Here is a 15,932-nt window from a genome sequence, read left to right on the forward strand (position 1 = left end):
AACTCCGCAAACGCTTTTACCCTAAAGTAATGTGTTTTGTGTGTGCTGTTTTCACCAATATGTTCATTTTTACTCACGCTCTCCCCTAACGTTGGGGGACAGAATGTGAAGTATGAAGCAACAATAAGAATAATTTATTATTTGTATCCCGCCCATCTGACTGGGTTGCTCCAGCCACTCTGGGCAGCTACCAGCATACATACTATTGGCTTTAAAGTCTACCTGGGGGGGGAGGAAAAGGGGTGCAGTGGGTGCGGGACACCCCGGGTGTTGTTGTTGTTGTTATTATTATTATTATTATTAAATGGAAAACTCCCTAAGTATGGGCTTATTTCGCTTAATGGTTCGTGCGGCCCTGCAGGTAACCATGGTTACCATCTAAGATGGCCGCCAAGAGCAAATGGTGGCTGTAGGCCTGCTTCCGCACAAGTACCTGAGGAGGGCCCTGTTGCATCAGAACGAAGGCCTGTCCACCTTCCCAACGAATCCTCCATGAATTTGTTTTCTCCCCCCTCTAGGCTACACAGGTCAATACTGCGAGGTGAACCCAGACGACTGCATTGGGCATCAGTGCCGCAACGGGGGAACCTGCCAGGATGGGGTGGCATCATATACTTGCCACTGCCTGCCGGGTTGGACAGGTGAGGTACCAGCATGTTCCCACCACCATCTTTGGCAGCTTTTCAAGGTTTCAAGGCAGGGGGCATTCCCAGCCCGCCCTGGAGGTGCCAAGAATTGAGCCTGGGATTGTCTGCATGCAGATGCTCTATCTGAGCTGTGGTCCTTCCCACATTAAAACCCAACCAACCAACCATAGGTTGCCTTATACCAAGTCAGTCTTCCAGCCCCATACTGTCTACACTGACTGGCAGTAGCTCTCCAGGATTACAGAAAAGGAACATTCCAAATCCCACCCCCACCCCCCGCACCCGGGAGATGATAGCAACTGAACCTTCTGTGTTCAAAGATTGGCCCTTTCCCTCACCCTGAGGAAAAGTCGCAGTGCTCAAACGGTTTTGTAAAATGCTTTGAGGGGTTTTCTTTCTTGCACTGTATCAGTTTTATGAAATAATTGTTTATGAAGTAAGGGGAGGGAGCAGTGGTATTGTGTGATGGGTTCTGAACTGACCAAGGATAGATCTCAGGGGAGCAGCTGAATGCTCATGGGACACACAGTCTTGGTGAGTTGGCGGCAACATCAAAGGGGGGGGGGGAGCAAACGCCATGTTAGGAAAGGGATCAGAAATAAAACAGATAGCATCATAAATTCATTAAAAAGCTACCGATCCTGCCCTGCCAGCCTCTTAACGGGTAAACAAGGAAACCAGGAAGCTCCCAGCTTCCTGAATTAGGCGTAAAAGGAGCTGTCTGGCTATCGTAGGAAAGCGACTTGCCTAATGGTCGCCTGAGAAGCAGAATCCGCAGAGACACCCTGTCATGGGTTGGCGAGAGCCTTCTGAGCTGAGAAACAGCAAGCACACGTGGTTGAGCGTTAAGTAGGGATGTTCCCCAGCCACATTGACCTCTCACTTCCCTGACAGCGGTTGCACTGTTTGTCAACATCCTGTTGCTGATGCGGTTGAGAATGTTGTTTGCAAATGCTGCAGGACACTAGGGCAGCCCAGAAATCCACAGAAGCAGCTGTGTGCTGACTGCATCAGACCACTGGCATGTCTGTTATCTGACCAGGTGAAGCACCACAAGCTAGCGATGCAAGAACTGAGCCTGGGGTCTTGTGCATGTGCTGCACCACTGAGCTATGAGCCCTACCGTAGGTGGTTGGGGAGAGGGGCTGCTCATATGAAGGAAGGTGACAAACAAATGACCGGCTCCTTATCTGATGGGTGGTATTCAATTAAACTTTAATCAGAGTAAAGGTAAAGGTACCCCTGACCATTAGGTCCAGTTGTGGCCGACTCTGGGGTTGTGGCGCTCATCTCGCTTTATTGGCCGAGAGAACCGGCGTACAGCTTCCAGGTCATGGGGCCAGCATGACTAAGCCGCTTCTGGCAAACCAGAGCAGCACACAGAAACGCTGTTTACCTTCCCGCCGGAGCGGTACCTATTTATCTACATGCAATTTTACATGCTTTCGAACTGCTAGGTTGGCAGGAGCTGGGACTGAGCAACGGGAGCTCACCCCGTCGCGGGGAGGGGATTCGAACCACTGACCTTCTGATCGGCAAGTCCTAGGCTCTGTGGTTCAACCCACAGCGCCACCCATGTCCCTTTAATCAGAGTAGACCCCCTGAAATAAATGTGCACGGCAAAGTTAGTTCTGTTAAGTTCAGCAGGTCTACTCTGAGTAAGACTTAACTGACTGTGACCTATTGTATGCAGTTTGAGGTCCCTCCACTCTTTTCAGAATCCGGACTGTTTATCAACATTCTGTGAAATCACCACAGTGCTGTCAACACCGACAGAGGGAACCAATATGACCTGGAAACCAAGGCTTATGAGGAACAGATGGGGGAACTGGGTATGTTTAGCCTGGGAAAGAGGAGACTGAGAGGAAATATGATAGCCGTCTTCAAATATGTCACATCGAAGATGGAGCTGTTTTTTCCTGCTCCAAAGGGTAGGATAAAAACAAAGCCTTCAACTCCAAGAAAAGAGATTCTGACTAAACATCAGGAAGAACTTTCTGACGCTAAGAGCTGTTCCACAGTGGATCCATCTCCCTCAGAAGTGGGCGGACTCCCCTTTCTTGGAGGTTTTTAAGCAGAGGTTGGACAGCCATTTAGCTGACATTCCTGTTTTGCAGGGGGTTGGACTAGAGGCAGTGAGAGATTTTACTTTCTTGGGCTCCGCGATCACTGCAGATGGTGACAGCAGTCACGAAATTAAAGGACGCCTGCTTCTTGGGAGAAAAGCAATGACAAACCTAGACAGCATCTTAAAAAGCAGAGACATCACCTTGCCAACAAAGGTTAAAGCTATGGTTTTCCCAGTAGTGATGTATGGAAGTGAGAGCTGGACCATAAAAAGGCTGATGGCCGAAGAATTGATGCTTTTGAATTATGGTGCTGGAGGAGACGCTTGAGAGTCCCATGGACTGCAAGAAGATCAAACCTATCCATTCTGAAGGAAATCAGCCCTGAGTGCTCACTGGAAGGACAGATCCTGAAGCTGAGGCTCCAATACTTTGGCCACCTCATGAGATGAGAAGACTCCCTGGAAAAGACCCTGATGCTGGGAAAGATGGAGGGCACAAGGAGAAGGGGACGACAGAGGACGAGATGGTTGGACAGTGTTCTTGAAGCTACCAGCACGAGTTTGACCAAACTGCGGGAGGCAGTGGAAGACAGGAGTGCCTGGCGTGTTCTGGTCCATGGGGTCACAAAGAGTCGGACATGACTAAACGACAACAACAGGACTAGAGGACCCTCGAGATCCCTTCCAACACTATGATTCTATGAAATGCTGTAGGCTGGGGTTACCATAGGGAGGCATGCAGGGCTGGTGTTAGTTTGAGGGCGTGCCGGCTTCCTTCCAGGGCTGTTCCGATAACCGCCTTTATCTCCTCCCTCAGGGCTTCTTTGCCACCTGCATGATGCCTGTCTCAGCAACCCATGCCACCCCGATGCGTTCTGTGACACTGACCTCCGGACCGGCAATGCCGTCTGCACCTGCCAGCCAGGCTACGCTGGGCCCACATGCTACGAAGACATCAACGAGTGCCTGATGGGTAAAGTGGGTGGCGTGGGTTGGGGTGGAGGAAAAAATGTCCGCCATCATAAGTAGAACCTGATTGAGAATGAATGCTGAATAAGAGGACCATCCGGAAGCACTCTGTGTGAGCACCTCTGTTCTCTAAGACTCCTTCCCTAGCAGCCTAAGGCAGCAGTTCTCAACCTGTGGGTCCCCAGATGTTGTTGGACTACAACTCCCATCATCCCTGAGCTCTGGCCTTGCTAGCTGGGGGTGATGGGAGTTGTAGTTCAACAACATCTGGGGACCCACAGGTTGAGAAAGGCTGGCTTAAGGTTTCTCCTTCTTGCCTCTTGTCACTCCGCCCTCTTCATTTCTCTCCATGTTCTGGGAGACCAGGAAGAGGGGAGTTGGTTGCAACAGGAGGGAGATTCCCCATCTTCTTCCACAACCGGCCTTCACTCAGCCTCTTGACTCCACCCCCATCCCTTCCAGCCTCGGAGTCTGAACTGCTGTCTGCCACAGCCTCTTCCTGCTCACTAAACCCTGTTGCCCCTCCTGCTCCCAATACCTCCTCCTCCCAGTCTGCTCCTTCTCCCTCTCACCACTCATCGTCATCCCACCACCAATCCCCTGGCTCTGAGCCTTCTTCCCTAGGGCTGGCTGGTGCCTCCCACCAGCGTCCTCTACATCCAGTCAGTCTGTGACGGTCTGTTCCTCTCGGCCTGTCCAGGTGCAGAGCCCTGTGAACACGGAGGAAGCTGCCACAACACACCCGGATCTTTTACCTGCCGCTGCCCTGAGGGCTACACGGGCTCTCGCTGTGAAACGAACCTCAATGAGTGCCTCAGCCAGCCCTGCCACAACGGAGCCTCTTGCCTGGATTTGCTGGGCCGCTTCCAGTGCCTCTGCCCCTCAGGTAAGTAGCAGGGCTGGGAAGAGAAAAGGTGGAATAGCAGTCGGGCTGTCGAGAGTCGAGTCAGGGAGTCCTGGGTTCAAATTCTGAAACTCAGCCCTCCAGTTTCTTTGGGTTTCCCCTTGGGCCAGCATCCTGTTCCCACAGTGGCTGAACCAGTGGGAAACCAGCAAGCAGGATTTGAGCACAGGAGTCCTCTCCCCTCTTGTGGTTTCGCCCATCCCTGCCTCCAGTGAGAGCAAGTTCTGTACAGTGGTACCTCTGGATGTGAACAGGATCTGTTCCAGAGCCCCGTTCGCATCCTGAAGTGAACGCAACCCGCGTCTGCACGTGCGTGGATTGCGATTCGCCGCTTCTGCGCATGCACGAGTGGCAAAACCCGGAAGTAACGCGTTCCATTACTTCCGGGTCGCCGCAGAGCACAACCTGAAAATGCTCAACCCGAAGCTACTTGAACCCGAGTATGATTGTAATTTAATTAGGCACTTTCTTTTATCCATCATCACCATCTCCTTCAGCCAAGTGTCCTTCAGTATATATTGCCCCCAGATGTTGCTGGACTACAACTCCCATCATCCCCAGCCAGCATGGCCGACGGTCAAGGATAAAGGGAGTCGCTGACCAAAACAGTGTTTTTCATCCTTGGGTCCTCAGGTGTTGTTGGACTACAACATCCATCATCCCCAGCCAATTTAGCTTTTGGGGCTCCACAGGTCAGACTGTCCTGATCAGATCAGCTTCGCAGGCCACGTTTGGCAGGTGGGTCATGCTGCCCACCTCTCAGTCACCTGATGTCACAATGAGATCAGGTGCAAGGTGCTTTGAAGTCCCGTAGTCGGGACTTCAAAGCACCTAACAAGGCATTGCTTTAAAAAAAAAAAGGTTTGGTTCCCCACCCTGGTTTTAGCAGGGGTTTGTGTGAAATCCCCTACTAAAATGGAGTAAAAAACCCCCCAAAACACATTTGTTTTAGGATGCACACCCCTGCCCGATTCAGGATGTGGTTTGCATGAATTCCTGCTGAACTGGGCAGGATTTAACAGCCCCACCAGCCCCCACTCTTCAGTTAGCAAGTGCGGGAAGTGCCTTAAACCTTCCTGCTTTGACTTTCCCTACTGGGAAGAGGCATGCATAGCCAACGGGTTTTTTAACTCCTTACTACTTCCTACCGGCTGGTGTCACGGGAAAACAACCTCGTGGGCCAACATGAACCCTCTTGCTAAGCCAAGACTGGATGCGGGCTGGAGATTGCCCACCCCTGCTCTGACCAGTGTACTACACTGCCTTCTCACCCCTAATAATACCTTTCTTCTGTTGATTCCTCTCCAATGTAGGCTTCAGTGGGCCATTGTGTGAAGTGGGACAATGCTCCCGAGATAGCTGCTTCAACGGAGGAACCTGCCTGCAACAGAGCCATGGAGTTGCCTGCCAGTGTCCTCTGGGTAAGTGAGGAACGCAAAAAGAGGAGTCAGAGATCTCAAGCCAGGAGGGGATTTCTGAAGTGGCTGGTTCTTCCTCCTTCCCATTCAACTGCTTGCTCCTAGTATAGTGGTACCTCGGGTTAAGTACTTAATTCGTTCCGGAGGTCCGTTCTTAACCTGAAACTGTTCTTAAACTGAAGCACCACTTTAGCTAATGGGGCCTCCTGCTGCTGCTGCGCCGCCAGAGCACGATTTCTGTTCTCATCCTGAGGTAAAGTTCTTAACCCGAGGTAATATTTCTGGGTTAGCGGAGTCTGTAACCTGAAGCATATGTAACCTGAAGCGTATGTAACCTGAGGTACCACTGTAATGTATTCATCCCCATCTAGAGATGAGTCAATCTTTCTGTTTCTCTCCATTTCTTCTTTTTTCATTCTTCTCTTTCAGCCTCCACATTTTTGCATTAGTTTGTGAATTTGTTTATTTTCTGCTTTACGTATTTCTGTGCTGCAGTGCCCCTAATATGACATATTTGGTTCAAAAATCTCTCACCTGCACCTGAAAGGAGTTCCCACAATCGCTATGTGAACTCGACATCAATTAAATTAAATTGTGGGTAAAGGTTTGAACAGCTTCTAGTTCATCTTCAAGATCATTCTCCTAAATGTGTGCATGTGTTTAAACTCTTTAGACTCTTTGGACCTTTAAGCTTAAATATTGTCACTGGTGGAGGGAATGTATTTTAAAAATGCACATTCCCACATGTATGTGTTTTGATGCTCTCTCGGCATTCTTAAGTGTATTTTGTACATGGAAAAGCATTTCCTAGTTATTGCTTTTCTGGTTGGTATGCACTGACCTTTGACCTTTTGCCCTGCTCTTATTAGGTTTTGAGGGACCCCGGTGTAAGATGGAGGTGGACAGCTGTGCCAGCTCCCCCTGCAAAAATGGGGGCCAGTGCCAGAACTCTGCAGGGATTTTCCATTGCTCCTGCCCTCAAGGTAACTGTCTGTGTGTGTGAGAGAGAGAGAGTGGGGGGGGGGGCTCATCCACACTTGTTCTGTGCCTAAAAAGCACAAGTGAGCAGTTTTCTGCTTGCCCCATGATCTAGATAAGGGTCCGAGCGATTTTACCTCACCGCTTTCCCCCAGAAAACCCACTCTTTAGCAATAGATCAGAGCAAATATTAATCTGTGGAAAATCTGACTGCTGTTTGCTCCAGTCTAGGGGTAAACTGTGGGTTTTTCCAGGGGAATCTGGGGTAGCGTACGGAAGTGCGATGAGCCCGGATTGAGAGACAACGGTGGTGTTTAACTGGTAGAATATGAAATCAGGAAGAATAAGTCCTTAAGATGGGGGGGGGGATGTAGAATATTTCATAGAATCATAGAATCACAGAATCGTACAGTTGGAAGAGACTCTGAGGGCCATCTAGTCCAACCCTCTGCAATGCAGGAATTCGAAAAATTATTGTCAGCAAATCAAAACGTTAGCAGGATTAGCAGTTTAAAATAAACTGGGGGGGGGAATGGAAAAGAAATAATAAAGAACAATTAGAATATGCAGCAGCAAAGGAAAACTGAAACAAACCATGGAGTGGAGGGGGAGCAGTTGGTGTCTAATGGACAGTTTGTATTTTGATAAATAAAAAATGTGTGAATTTTGTAAAATTAGAAAATGATAAATCTTATTGAAAGAGAATAGAGAGAGAAAGAGAGCGAAGGGTGGTGGGGAGGAAACAAGACCCCAAAGAAAGCGCTTTCTTCGAGGGGAAATCACGCCAAAATGGCCGCCGTTCTCTCACAATAAAAAAATGGGATGTCCCAGTTTGGCCAGGACACTTGCGGGGTATGCCAGTTGCCTACTGCAGCTCCAAGTGTTGGACCTGGTTTTTGTGTTGTCGTTTTTAAATTGAGGTCTCAAGGCAGAAATTAGCACTGACTGCCGCTGAGACCTGGCAGCTGACCCAATTTGCCCGACAATGAAGTCACATGACCTGTAGCAAGCACACTATAAGCTTCTGTTTGTTCGGGGGGGCGTTGTACCTCAGAGCCCTCTGACTTGCATGACATCACATGAGGGCAGAGTGGAATTGTGGGTAAGAGAGAGAGAGAGCAGGGAACGTGTGGCTCGAGGCCAATGACGGTGTTGAGGCTCCCCCTTCTTGCAGGTTTTGAGGGACACCAGTGCGAGAGAGATGCAGACCTCTGCCGCGCTGTCCACTGCGGTCATGGAACCTGCTTGAACACACCGGGCTCCTTTACCTGCATTTGCTCTTTGGGCTTCACGGGACCCCACTGCACAGAGCTCAGCGACCCCTGCCAGAACTGGCAGTGCCTCAATGGGGGCAGCTGCCAAGGGGCAGAATTTGGGTATGGATGGGGAAGCAGGGGGAAGGGTGCATGTCAGCCATGATTCCCAGATGTTGTCTACGCTAACTCAGCACTGGTTTTAAGCCCTGTTCCCAAGGGTTTGTTTTGAAACAGGGCTACTCAGGAGAATGAATTTCAGATTTCTGCACACATGCACGCACCCAAAAACATGCAAGCCTTCTCTCTTTTAGGGATCTTCTCTCTTAGATTTGAAATTGATTACACTTGAGATATGGGTCACTCAGTTTCACAACTCTGTATTGCCCTATGGCATCCTTCCCTAACTTGGTGCCCTCCCAGTGCTTTGGACTGGAACTCTTTATTACCCCCAGGAGAGGATTTTGTCTTAGGAATGGAATTGACTGGACCAGAAAGTGCTTGGGATCTGGCCTAATCAATTTCTTTTTTTTCCCTCAATACATTTTTATTCAAATTTTTGTAAATAAACAGATTCTTATAAATGTAAGGTACACAAATAAACATGCTAATAAATGTTACAATATATATACATATCTTTCATTTACATAGTTTATTATATCCCTTCCCTAAACAAACAAAACCTTGGACTCCCCTCTACCCTTTTGGTAAGTATCAAATAAAAATTCTATAATCATGTACTTTGTTTTTAAACTTATATATTAACTGCTGTTAGCGTTACTCCATCCCCGCTAATATCATCTACAAATTATTTCCAATATATTTCCAATATTTGTTCCAATTTTTATGAAATTCCTGTTCATCTTGATCTCGTATTCTTCCTTTTATCCTGGCATGCTCTGCATAATCTACCATTTTAAGCTGCCATTCATTTATATTAGGTATAACTTCCGTTTTCCAGTTTTGAGCCAACAAAATTCTTGCGGCTGTAGTGGCATAGAGAAATATTATCTTATCTTCTTTTTTGATTTCTTTACCCAAAATTCCTAACAAAAAGGCTTCGGGTCTTTTGGGAAATGTATATTTAAAATTTTTTTTAAGCTCATTATATATTAGTTCCCAAAAACCTTTCACTTTATTGCATGACCACCATAGATGATAGAGATCGCCCTCCGCCTCACCACATTTCCAACAACTTTTGTTCTTTAATCTATACATTTTGGCCAATTTCACCGGTGTATGGTACCACCTATATATCATTTTCCATACGTTTTCCCTCAGTGCCGTACACGCTGTAAACTTCATATTTTTGTTCCATAATTCCAGCCATCTTTCAAATTCAATATTATACCCGAAATCTATCGCCCATTTGGTCATTGCCTCCTTCACCTCCTCGTCTTTTGTATACCACTCGAGTAATATATCATATATTTTAGACAGTATTTTACTCTTGCCTTCAACAACCTCCACATTAAACTTAGATTTTTTATCCTCGAAACCTGGGGATCTGGCCTAATCAATTTCAGTGCTCTATTAACCTGTCGTGGGCTAGGGTATCCTTCTCCTGACCTTCTCTCCCAGTTATTTTGGCCTGTGGTTCTCACCCCATTCTCCAGCCAGCGTGGGCTGCGCTGTCTGGACCTGATGGGAACGGCACAAGCCAAAACCTCTGACAGGCACCAGATTAGGGAAGGCCAGACCAGGGGAAGCTCTCGTTTTCTTCTTCCTCCCGCCCCACCCATTTATTATTATCATTTATTAAATAAGTATCCCGCCCTTCATCTCAGGGCAGTTCTCAAGATAAATTTACAGTATAGAAAACACAAAGTACAGAATAAAAATAAGAACAAAAGCAAACCAATAACCCCCCTCCCACAACACATTTAAAAGAGCATAGAATGTCAATCAGCCCACGGCCTGGTTGAAGAGGAATGTCTTCACCTGGCGCCTAAAGCCGTATAATGAAGACACCGGGAGAAGCTCCCTGGGGGGAGAGAGAGCATTCCATGAACATGGAGCCACCACAGAAAAGGCCCTGTTCTCATGTTGCCGCCCTCCAGACCTCTCATGGAGGAGGCACACAACGAAGGGACTCTGAGGATGGTCGCAGGGTCCGAGTCGGTCTGTATGGAGAGAGACAGTCCTTGAGGTATTGTGGTCCTGAGCCGTTTCAGTTCCCACTGCTCCTCCATGAGCACTAGCATTCCCAACCATTGCTATATTCTGCAAATTCTGATTGCAGAGATGAAGTTCAGTTGGAGTTCTTGTGCGACAAACCCATTACCTCACAAGCACCACTACTGGACTTTTTTGTGATAAGGAAAGTGATTATATATTATTATTATTATTATTATTATTATTATTATTATTTACACCCCACCCTTCTGGCTGGGTTTCCCCAACCACTCTGGGCAGCTCCCAACAAAATATTAAAAATACATTAAAACATCAGTCATTAAAAACTTCCCTAAACAGGGCTGCCTTCAGATGTCTTCTAAAAGTCAGATAGTTGTTTATTTCCTTGACATCTGATGGGAGGGCGTTCCACAGGGCGGGCGCCACTACTGTGAAGGCCCTCTGCCTGGTTCCCTGTAACCTCACTTCTCGCAGTGAGGGAACCGCCAGAAGGCCCTCGGCGCTGGACCTCAGTGTCCAGGCTGAATGATGGGGGTGCAGATGCTCCTTCAGGTATACTGAGCCGAGGCCGTTTTGATGGGGAAGATGCAACCAGAAAGGTTGAAAAGGTTAACAGGGCATCTCTCCGTCTCCCTGCAGGCCACACTGTCTCTGCCTCCCAGGCTGGACAGGACGGGATTGTGGCATGGAGGTAGACGCCTGTGCTTCCAGCCCCTGCCACCAGGGGGCCACGTGCCTGAGTCGCCAAGGGGTCTTCAGCTGCATCTGCCCCAGCGGTTACGTAGGTAACACGTCCCTCAACCCTAAATCCCATCCGGGATGATTACAGATGATTCCCCATAACCCTGGCCCATCCTCTCACCTCGTCCCAGCCCTCCATGACTTCCGCCATCTCTCTGCTCCCTTCCCAACCCCTCCCAGGTTCAACGTGTGAAGTAGATGTGGATGAATGCACCTCCAGCCCCTGCCTCAACTCTGGATCCTGCCTTAACAGCCCTGGGACTTTCCGCTGCCTTTGCCCTGAAGGTTACACAGGACTTAAGTGCCAGGAGACTTTGGACTTCTGCTCCCCCAGTGAGTATGTAGAGGTTCATCAGCAGTACGGTGGTACCTCGGGTTAAGTACTTAATTCATTCTGGAGGTCTGTTCTTAACCTGAAAGTGTTCTTAACCTGAGGTACCACTTTAGCTAATGGGGCCTCCCGCTGCCACCGCACGATTTCTGTTCTCATCCTGAGGTAAAGTTCTTAACCCGAGGTACTAGTTCTGGGTTAGCGGAGTCTGTAACCTGAAGTGTCTGTAACCTGAAGCGTCTGAAACCACACCTGCAAATGGACAAAGCGAGATGCACTGTCTGCACTACTCAGCTGATTGGCACTGATACTGAGTGCCTTTGAGGGTATCAGCTGGGGTCATAGTGATTTAGAGGTGGGCAGCTCCAGCCATCTCTCAAAGTGGCCTGCAGCAGAAATCAGCAGAAATGACTGCATCGCGTGGCCAGAGAAGTTGAAATTCATCAAAGCGCTTGGCAACAGGGCCTGCTATCAAGTGGAAAATCCATCTACTTTGTCCTCCCTCTCTATTTCTCTTCACCCACCGCAACAGATCCCTGCAGAAACGGAGGCCGGTGTGTAACAAAGGAGTCCGCCCCCTATTGCATCTGCCCCCCAGGCTGGGGGGGCTCGCAGTGCCAGCAGAGGGCAAGCCGGAATGGCGACAATTGTACTGATCAAGCTGGAGATCACGGTTGTCAGGTGAGCAACTGCCTCCTGGGTTTGAAGAACTCCCCAACAGGAGTTGCTAGCAAAGGTCGCTTCCAGACAACCTGCTTATTCAGCATCCATCCCAATCTGCTTCCACAAAGTTTGTAGGGAGGCTCAGTGATGTCAGCTGCTTCTTGACCATTTGTTCTGATTTGTTTGTGGGGAGGTTAGACGAGCTTGCTTCCATCCAGTGTTTTCCCATCTTCTGCCATGCATTTGCCCATCACTTCTGTTGAGGACATAAGATGATGCCCATCACAGTCTAGCCTCCTGTTCTTGCAGGAACTATAGCTTGCAACTCTGTGAGGGGTAAAGTAGAGTTTCCAATGTTCTTCAGTTGGTGGGGATGGGGAAGTGCTTTCAAACTAAGCCGTGTAAACAGCCCAAATGCAGGAAACCTGCTTCCTCACCCAAACCCTGAAATCAGACTGTTTGCAGTAAGTGATGGGAAGATGCACTGGGAAATGCTCGATAACATTTGCTTGACATGACGCCATCTAACTTCCCTTCAAACCAATCAGAACGAATGCTCCAAAACCAGCTGAGATAGTCTAACTTCCCTGTGAAGTTTGTGTCAACAAATCGGGGTGAGCGCTCAATAAGCAGTGGTGTGGAAATGGAGGTAGAAGAAGAGTTTGGATTTGATATCCCGCTTTATCACTACCCGAAAGAGTTTCAAAGTGGCTAACATTCTCCTTTCCCTTCCTCTCCCAAAACAAACACTCTGTGAGGTGAGTGGGCTGAAAGACTCCAGAGAAGTGTGACTAGCCCAAGGTCACCCAGCAGCTGCATGTGGAGGAGCAGGGAAGCGAACCCGGTTCACCAGATTACGAGTCTACCGCTCTTAACCACTACACCACACTGAAGGGGAGGAAATGTTCTTTGTGACTTTTCCTGCTTCAAATATAGTTGTCATGAATTGCCTCGGGATCTTTCCAATTGCAGTGCCTACCGAAGAAGTGTCTGAATGGGGGAACCTGTACCAGGACACAAGATGGGTTCCGCTGCTTGTGCCCTCCGGGGACCAAAGGTAAGTGGGAGCAGAGTTTAACCTTGGGCAGAAAAAGTACACAAGACCAGTGGAAGCTGGTGCCCATTGGGACTTAGAGAATCATAGATCTGTAAAGTTGGACCCCAAAGGTCGTCTAGTCCAACCCCCTGCAATGCAGGAATCTCAGCTAAAGCACCTATGACAGATGGCCATCCAGCCTCTGCTTAAAAGCCTCCAAGGAGAGCCCACCAACTCCCAAGGGAGAATGTCCCACTGTTGAACAACTCTTACTGCCAGAAAGCTCTTCCTGATGTCTAGTAAGAATCTCCTTTCTTGTAAGTTCAATCCATTGGTTCAGGTCTTCACTTTCAGAGCAGGAGAAATCAAGCTTGCTCTATCTATTAATAATAATAATAATAATAATAATAATAATAATAATAGTAACAACAACTTATTTATACCCTGCCCATCTGGCTGAGTTTCCCCAGCCACTCTGGGCAGCTTCATGTGACACCCCTTTAGGTTTTTCAAGGGTGCCTATCCTATCTCCTCTCCATCTCCTCTTTCCCAGGCTAAACATACCCAATTCCCTCAACTGTTCCTCACCAGGCTTGGTTTCCAGACTCTTGATCACCTTGGTTGCCCTCCTCTGCACACCTTCCAGCTTGACCAGATCCTTTTTAAATTGTGGCACACAGAGCTGGACACAGTATTTGTTGATATTTTCAGCCCCCTCCCATTGCGAGAATCTCCTGATCTGATGTTTTGAGAAAGGAGGGGGCAGAAACTGCTCTTCTACTCTTCCACTCCTGACTGCCTGCCTGACTCTGTGTGTGGAGAGAGTCTTATCTACCGGATTTTTCGCTCTATAGGACGCGCCCGACCATAGGACGCACCTTGTTTTAGAGGGGGAGAACAAGAAAAAAAAAATCTTCCCCTTCCATTTCTCCTCCCGCTTGGCTGAAGGGGCTCTCCCAGCGTCTTGCTCTCCCAGCTTCACCAAAAGGAACCCGAAGCCTCCGGAGCACGGAGGGAGTGCCCCTCTGCGCTTCAGAGGCTTCACTTTGCTATCGCTGAAGCCAAGGAGCCTACATTCGCTCGATAGGACGCACACACATTTCCCCTTAATTTTTGGAGGGGGAAAAGTGCGTCCTATAGAGCGAAAAATACGGTATGTAGTGACTAGATGGCTGAGTGGGAGCTGTAACATTCATGCAAGCCAGTAGTTCATTAGTTTGTAGTAGCTATTAGAAATAAAAGAAGTTATGCTTCACAGCTAGCTTCCGCGTTATTTATACTCTGCTGAGTCTGGTGATCACAATGCACAGTTGTGAGTCCAGTGCACTGAGACCTGCTTTCCAGGATTGGAAGGTCTCTGAAAGTGCTTCAGTCGTCTAGCCCAGTCGGGGCAGAACCAGTTATTGAGCCCAATCGCTGACATCGGTTGAAAGGTGTACTGACAGTATTCCAGGTGTGCAGATGGTGGAGTGGAACGCAGGGAGCCCAACCAGTAGGTAGAGCCAATGACAGACAGAGCCACCTAATTTCTGTTCTGTCCCCATCCTCTCCTCTGCTGAGTCCTACAGGGACAACCTCGAGACTAAGCTGACATTCAGAACCACTCTCTAGAGCGGAAGTGAGGTTGGTGGGGCTGTGCCCCCACCTGCCCCAACAGAGCAGCCTCCACTGCCCATCGCAAGGAACCCATTAGATGCAGATGTTACAGTGACTGACAAAACAGAAACCTTGCATTCTGACAGGAAAACAGTGAGGCTTCCTCATTCATCAGTTGCTCTGATAAAAACTGATGCTGTTTCCGAAGAGCTCTGAGGAAGGGAGGCTCAGAAAGGCTTTGTTCTCTGAATTAGAGCAATGCTGGGTTGAGCCCTTGCAATGTCCGTGTGTTCAGTGTGTACAACCAGAATTTCTCTGTCTCTGCTAAATCTGACAGGCTGCGGTTCTCAGAATTAAAGTGTTTGGCATCATGGCATCAGGCTGCTCCAATACTTATGTATGTATGTATGTATGTATGTATGTATGTATGTGCAATTGATAATAATAATAATAATAATAATAATAATAATAATTTTTATTATTTATACCCCACCCATCTGGCTGGGTTTCCCCAGCCACTCTGGGAGGCTTCCAACAAAGTATTAAAATTTCAACAAAACATCAGACATTAAAAAATTCCCTAAAGTCTTCAGATGTCTTCTAAAAGTCAGATAGTTGTTTATTTCCTTGACATCTGATGGGAGGGCGTTCCACAGGGCGGGCGCCACTGCCGAGAAGGCCCTCTGCCTGGTTCCCTGTAACCTCGCTTCTCGCAGTGAGGGAACCAGCAGAAGGCCCTCGGAGGAGGACCTCGGTGTCTGGGCTGCATTTATTTATTAAATTTATGTACCACCCTTCATTCGAGAATCAGAGGGTGGTTTCCATCTGTTGCCCTCCAACCTGAGATGCCGTCTTTTCCATCTCCCACAGGTCCCAGATGCGATTTGGACCCCTGTTCCTTTCCTGGCCCCCGTTGCTACCATGGGGGGACCTGCCAGGCTCAGCCCGAAGGATTTTCTTGCATCTGCCCACCCGGGTACGTTGGCGAGAGGTGCCAGGGGGTGGTGGACGCCTGCTTCTCTCAGCCGTGCCACCGGCCTGGTGCCCATCGCTGCCACTCCAGTGAAGATGGCTTCCGATGTTTGTGCCTATCAGGATATACTGGTAAGTGTTTGCTGTTATGAACGCAGCTTAACCAGTTCATTTTTTGTTTTGTCTGTTTAATGTGTGTGCATGAGGAACTTTTTTAAAC

The 15,932-nt window shown here is 48.5% G+C and overlaps 1 protein-coding gene across 4 annotated transcripts in view; it reads left to right on the forward strand.

Annotated features, from left to right (window-relative positions):
- The window catches only part of NOTCH4 (notch receptor 4), a 110,127-nt gene that overhangs the window by 75,846 nt on the left and 18,349 nt on the right, over nt 1–15,932 (forward strand). For all 4 annotated transcript variants that reach the window (XM_083600299.1, XM_083600298.1, XM_083600300.1 and 1 more), the window contains 11 exons: nt 519–641; nt 3,533–3,688; nt 4,385–4,570; nt 5,902–6,009; nt 6,876–6,989; nt 8,159–8,360; nt 11,013–11,158; nt 11,295–11,447; nt 11,978–12,126; nt 13,081–13,165; nt 15,611–15,844. In XM_083600299.1, the coding sequence (XP_083456425.1) occupies nt 519–641; nt 3,533–3,688; nt 4,385–4,570; nt 5,902–6,009; nt 6,876–6,989; nt 8,159–8,360; nt 11,013–11,158; nt 11,295–11,447; nt 11,978–12,126; nt 13,081–13,165; nt 15,611–15,844 (1,656 nt within the window). The remainder of the gene's footprint in view (nt 1–518; nt 642–3,532; nt 3,689–4,384; nt 4,571–5,901; nt 6,010–6,875; nt 6,990–8,158; nt 8,361–11,012; nt 11,159–11,294; nt 11,448–11,977; nt 12,127–13,080; nt 13,166–15,610; nt 15,845–15,932) is intronic.

Source organism: Podarcis filfolensis (genome assembly GCF_964270895.1).
Source record: "Podarcis filfolensis genome assembly, chromosome: 2".
NCBI classification, from domain to species: Eukaryota; Metazoa; Chordata; class Lepidosauria; order Squamata; family Lacertidae; genus Podarcis; species Podarcis filfolensis.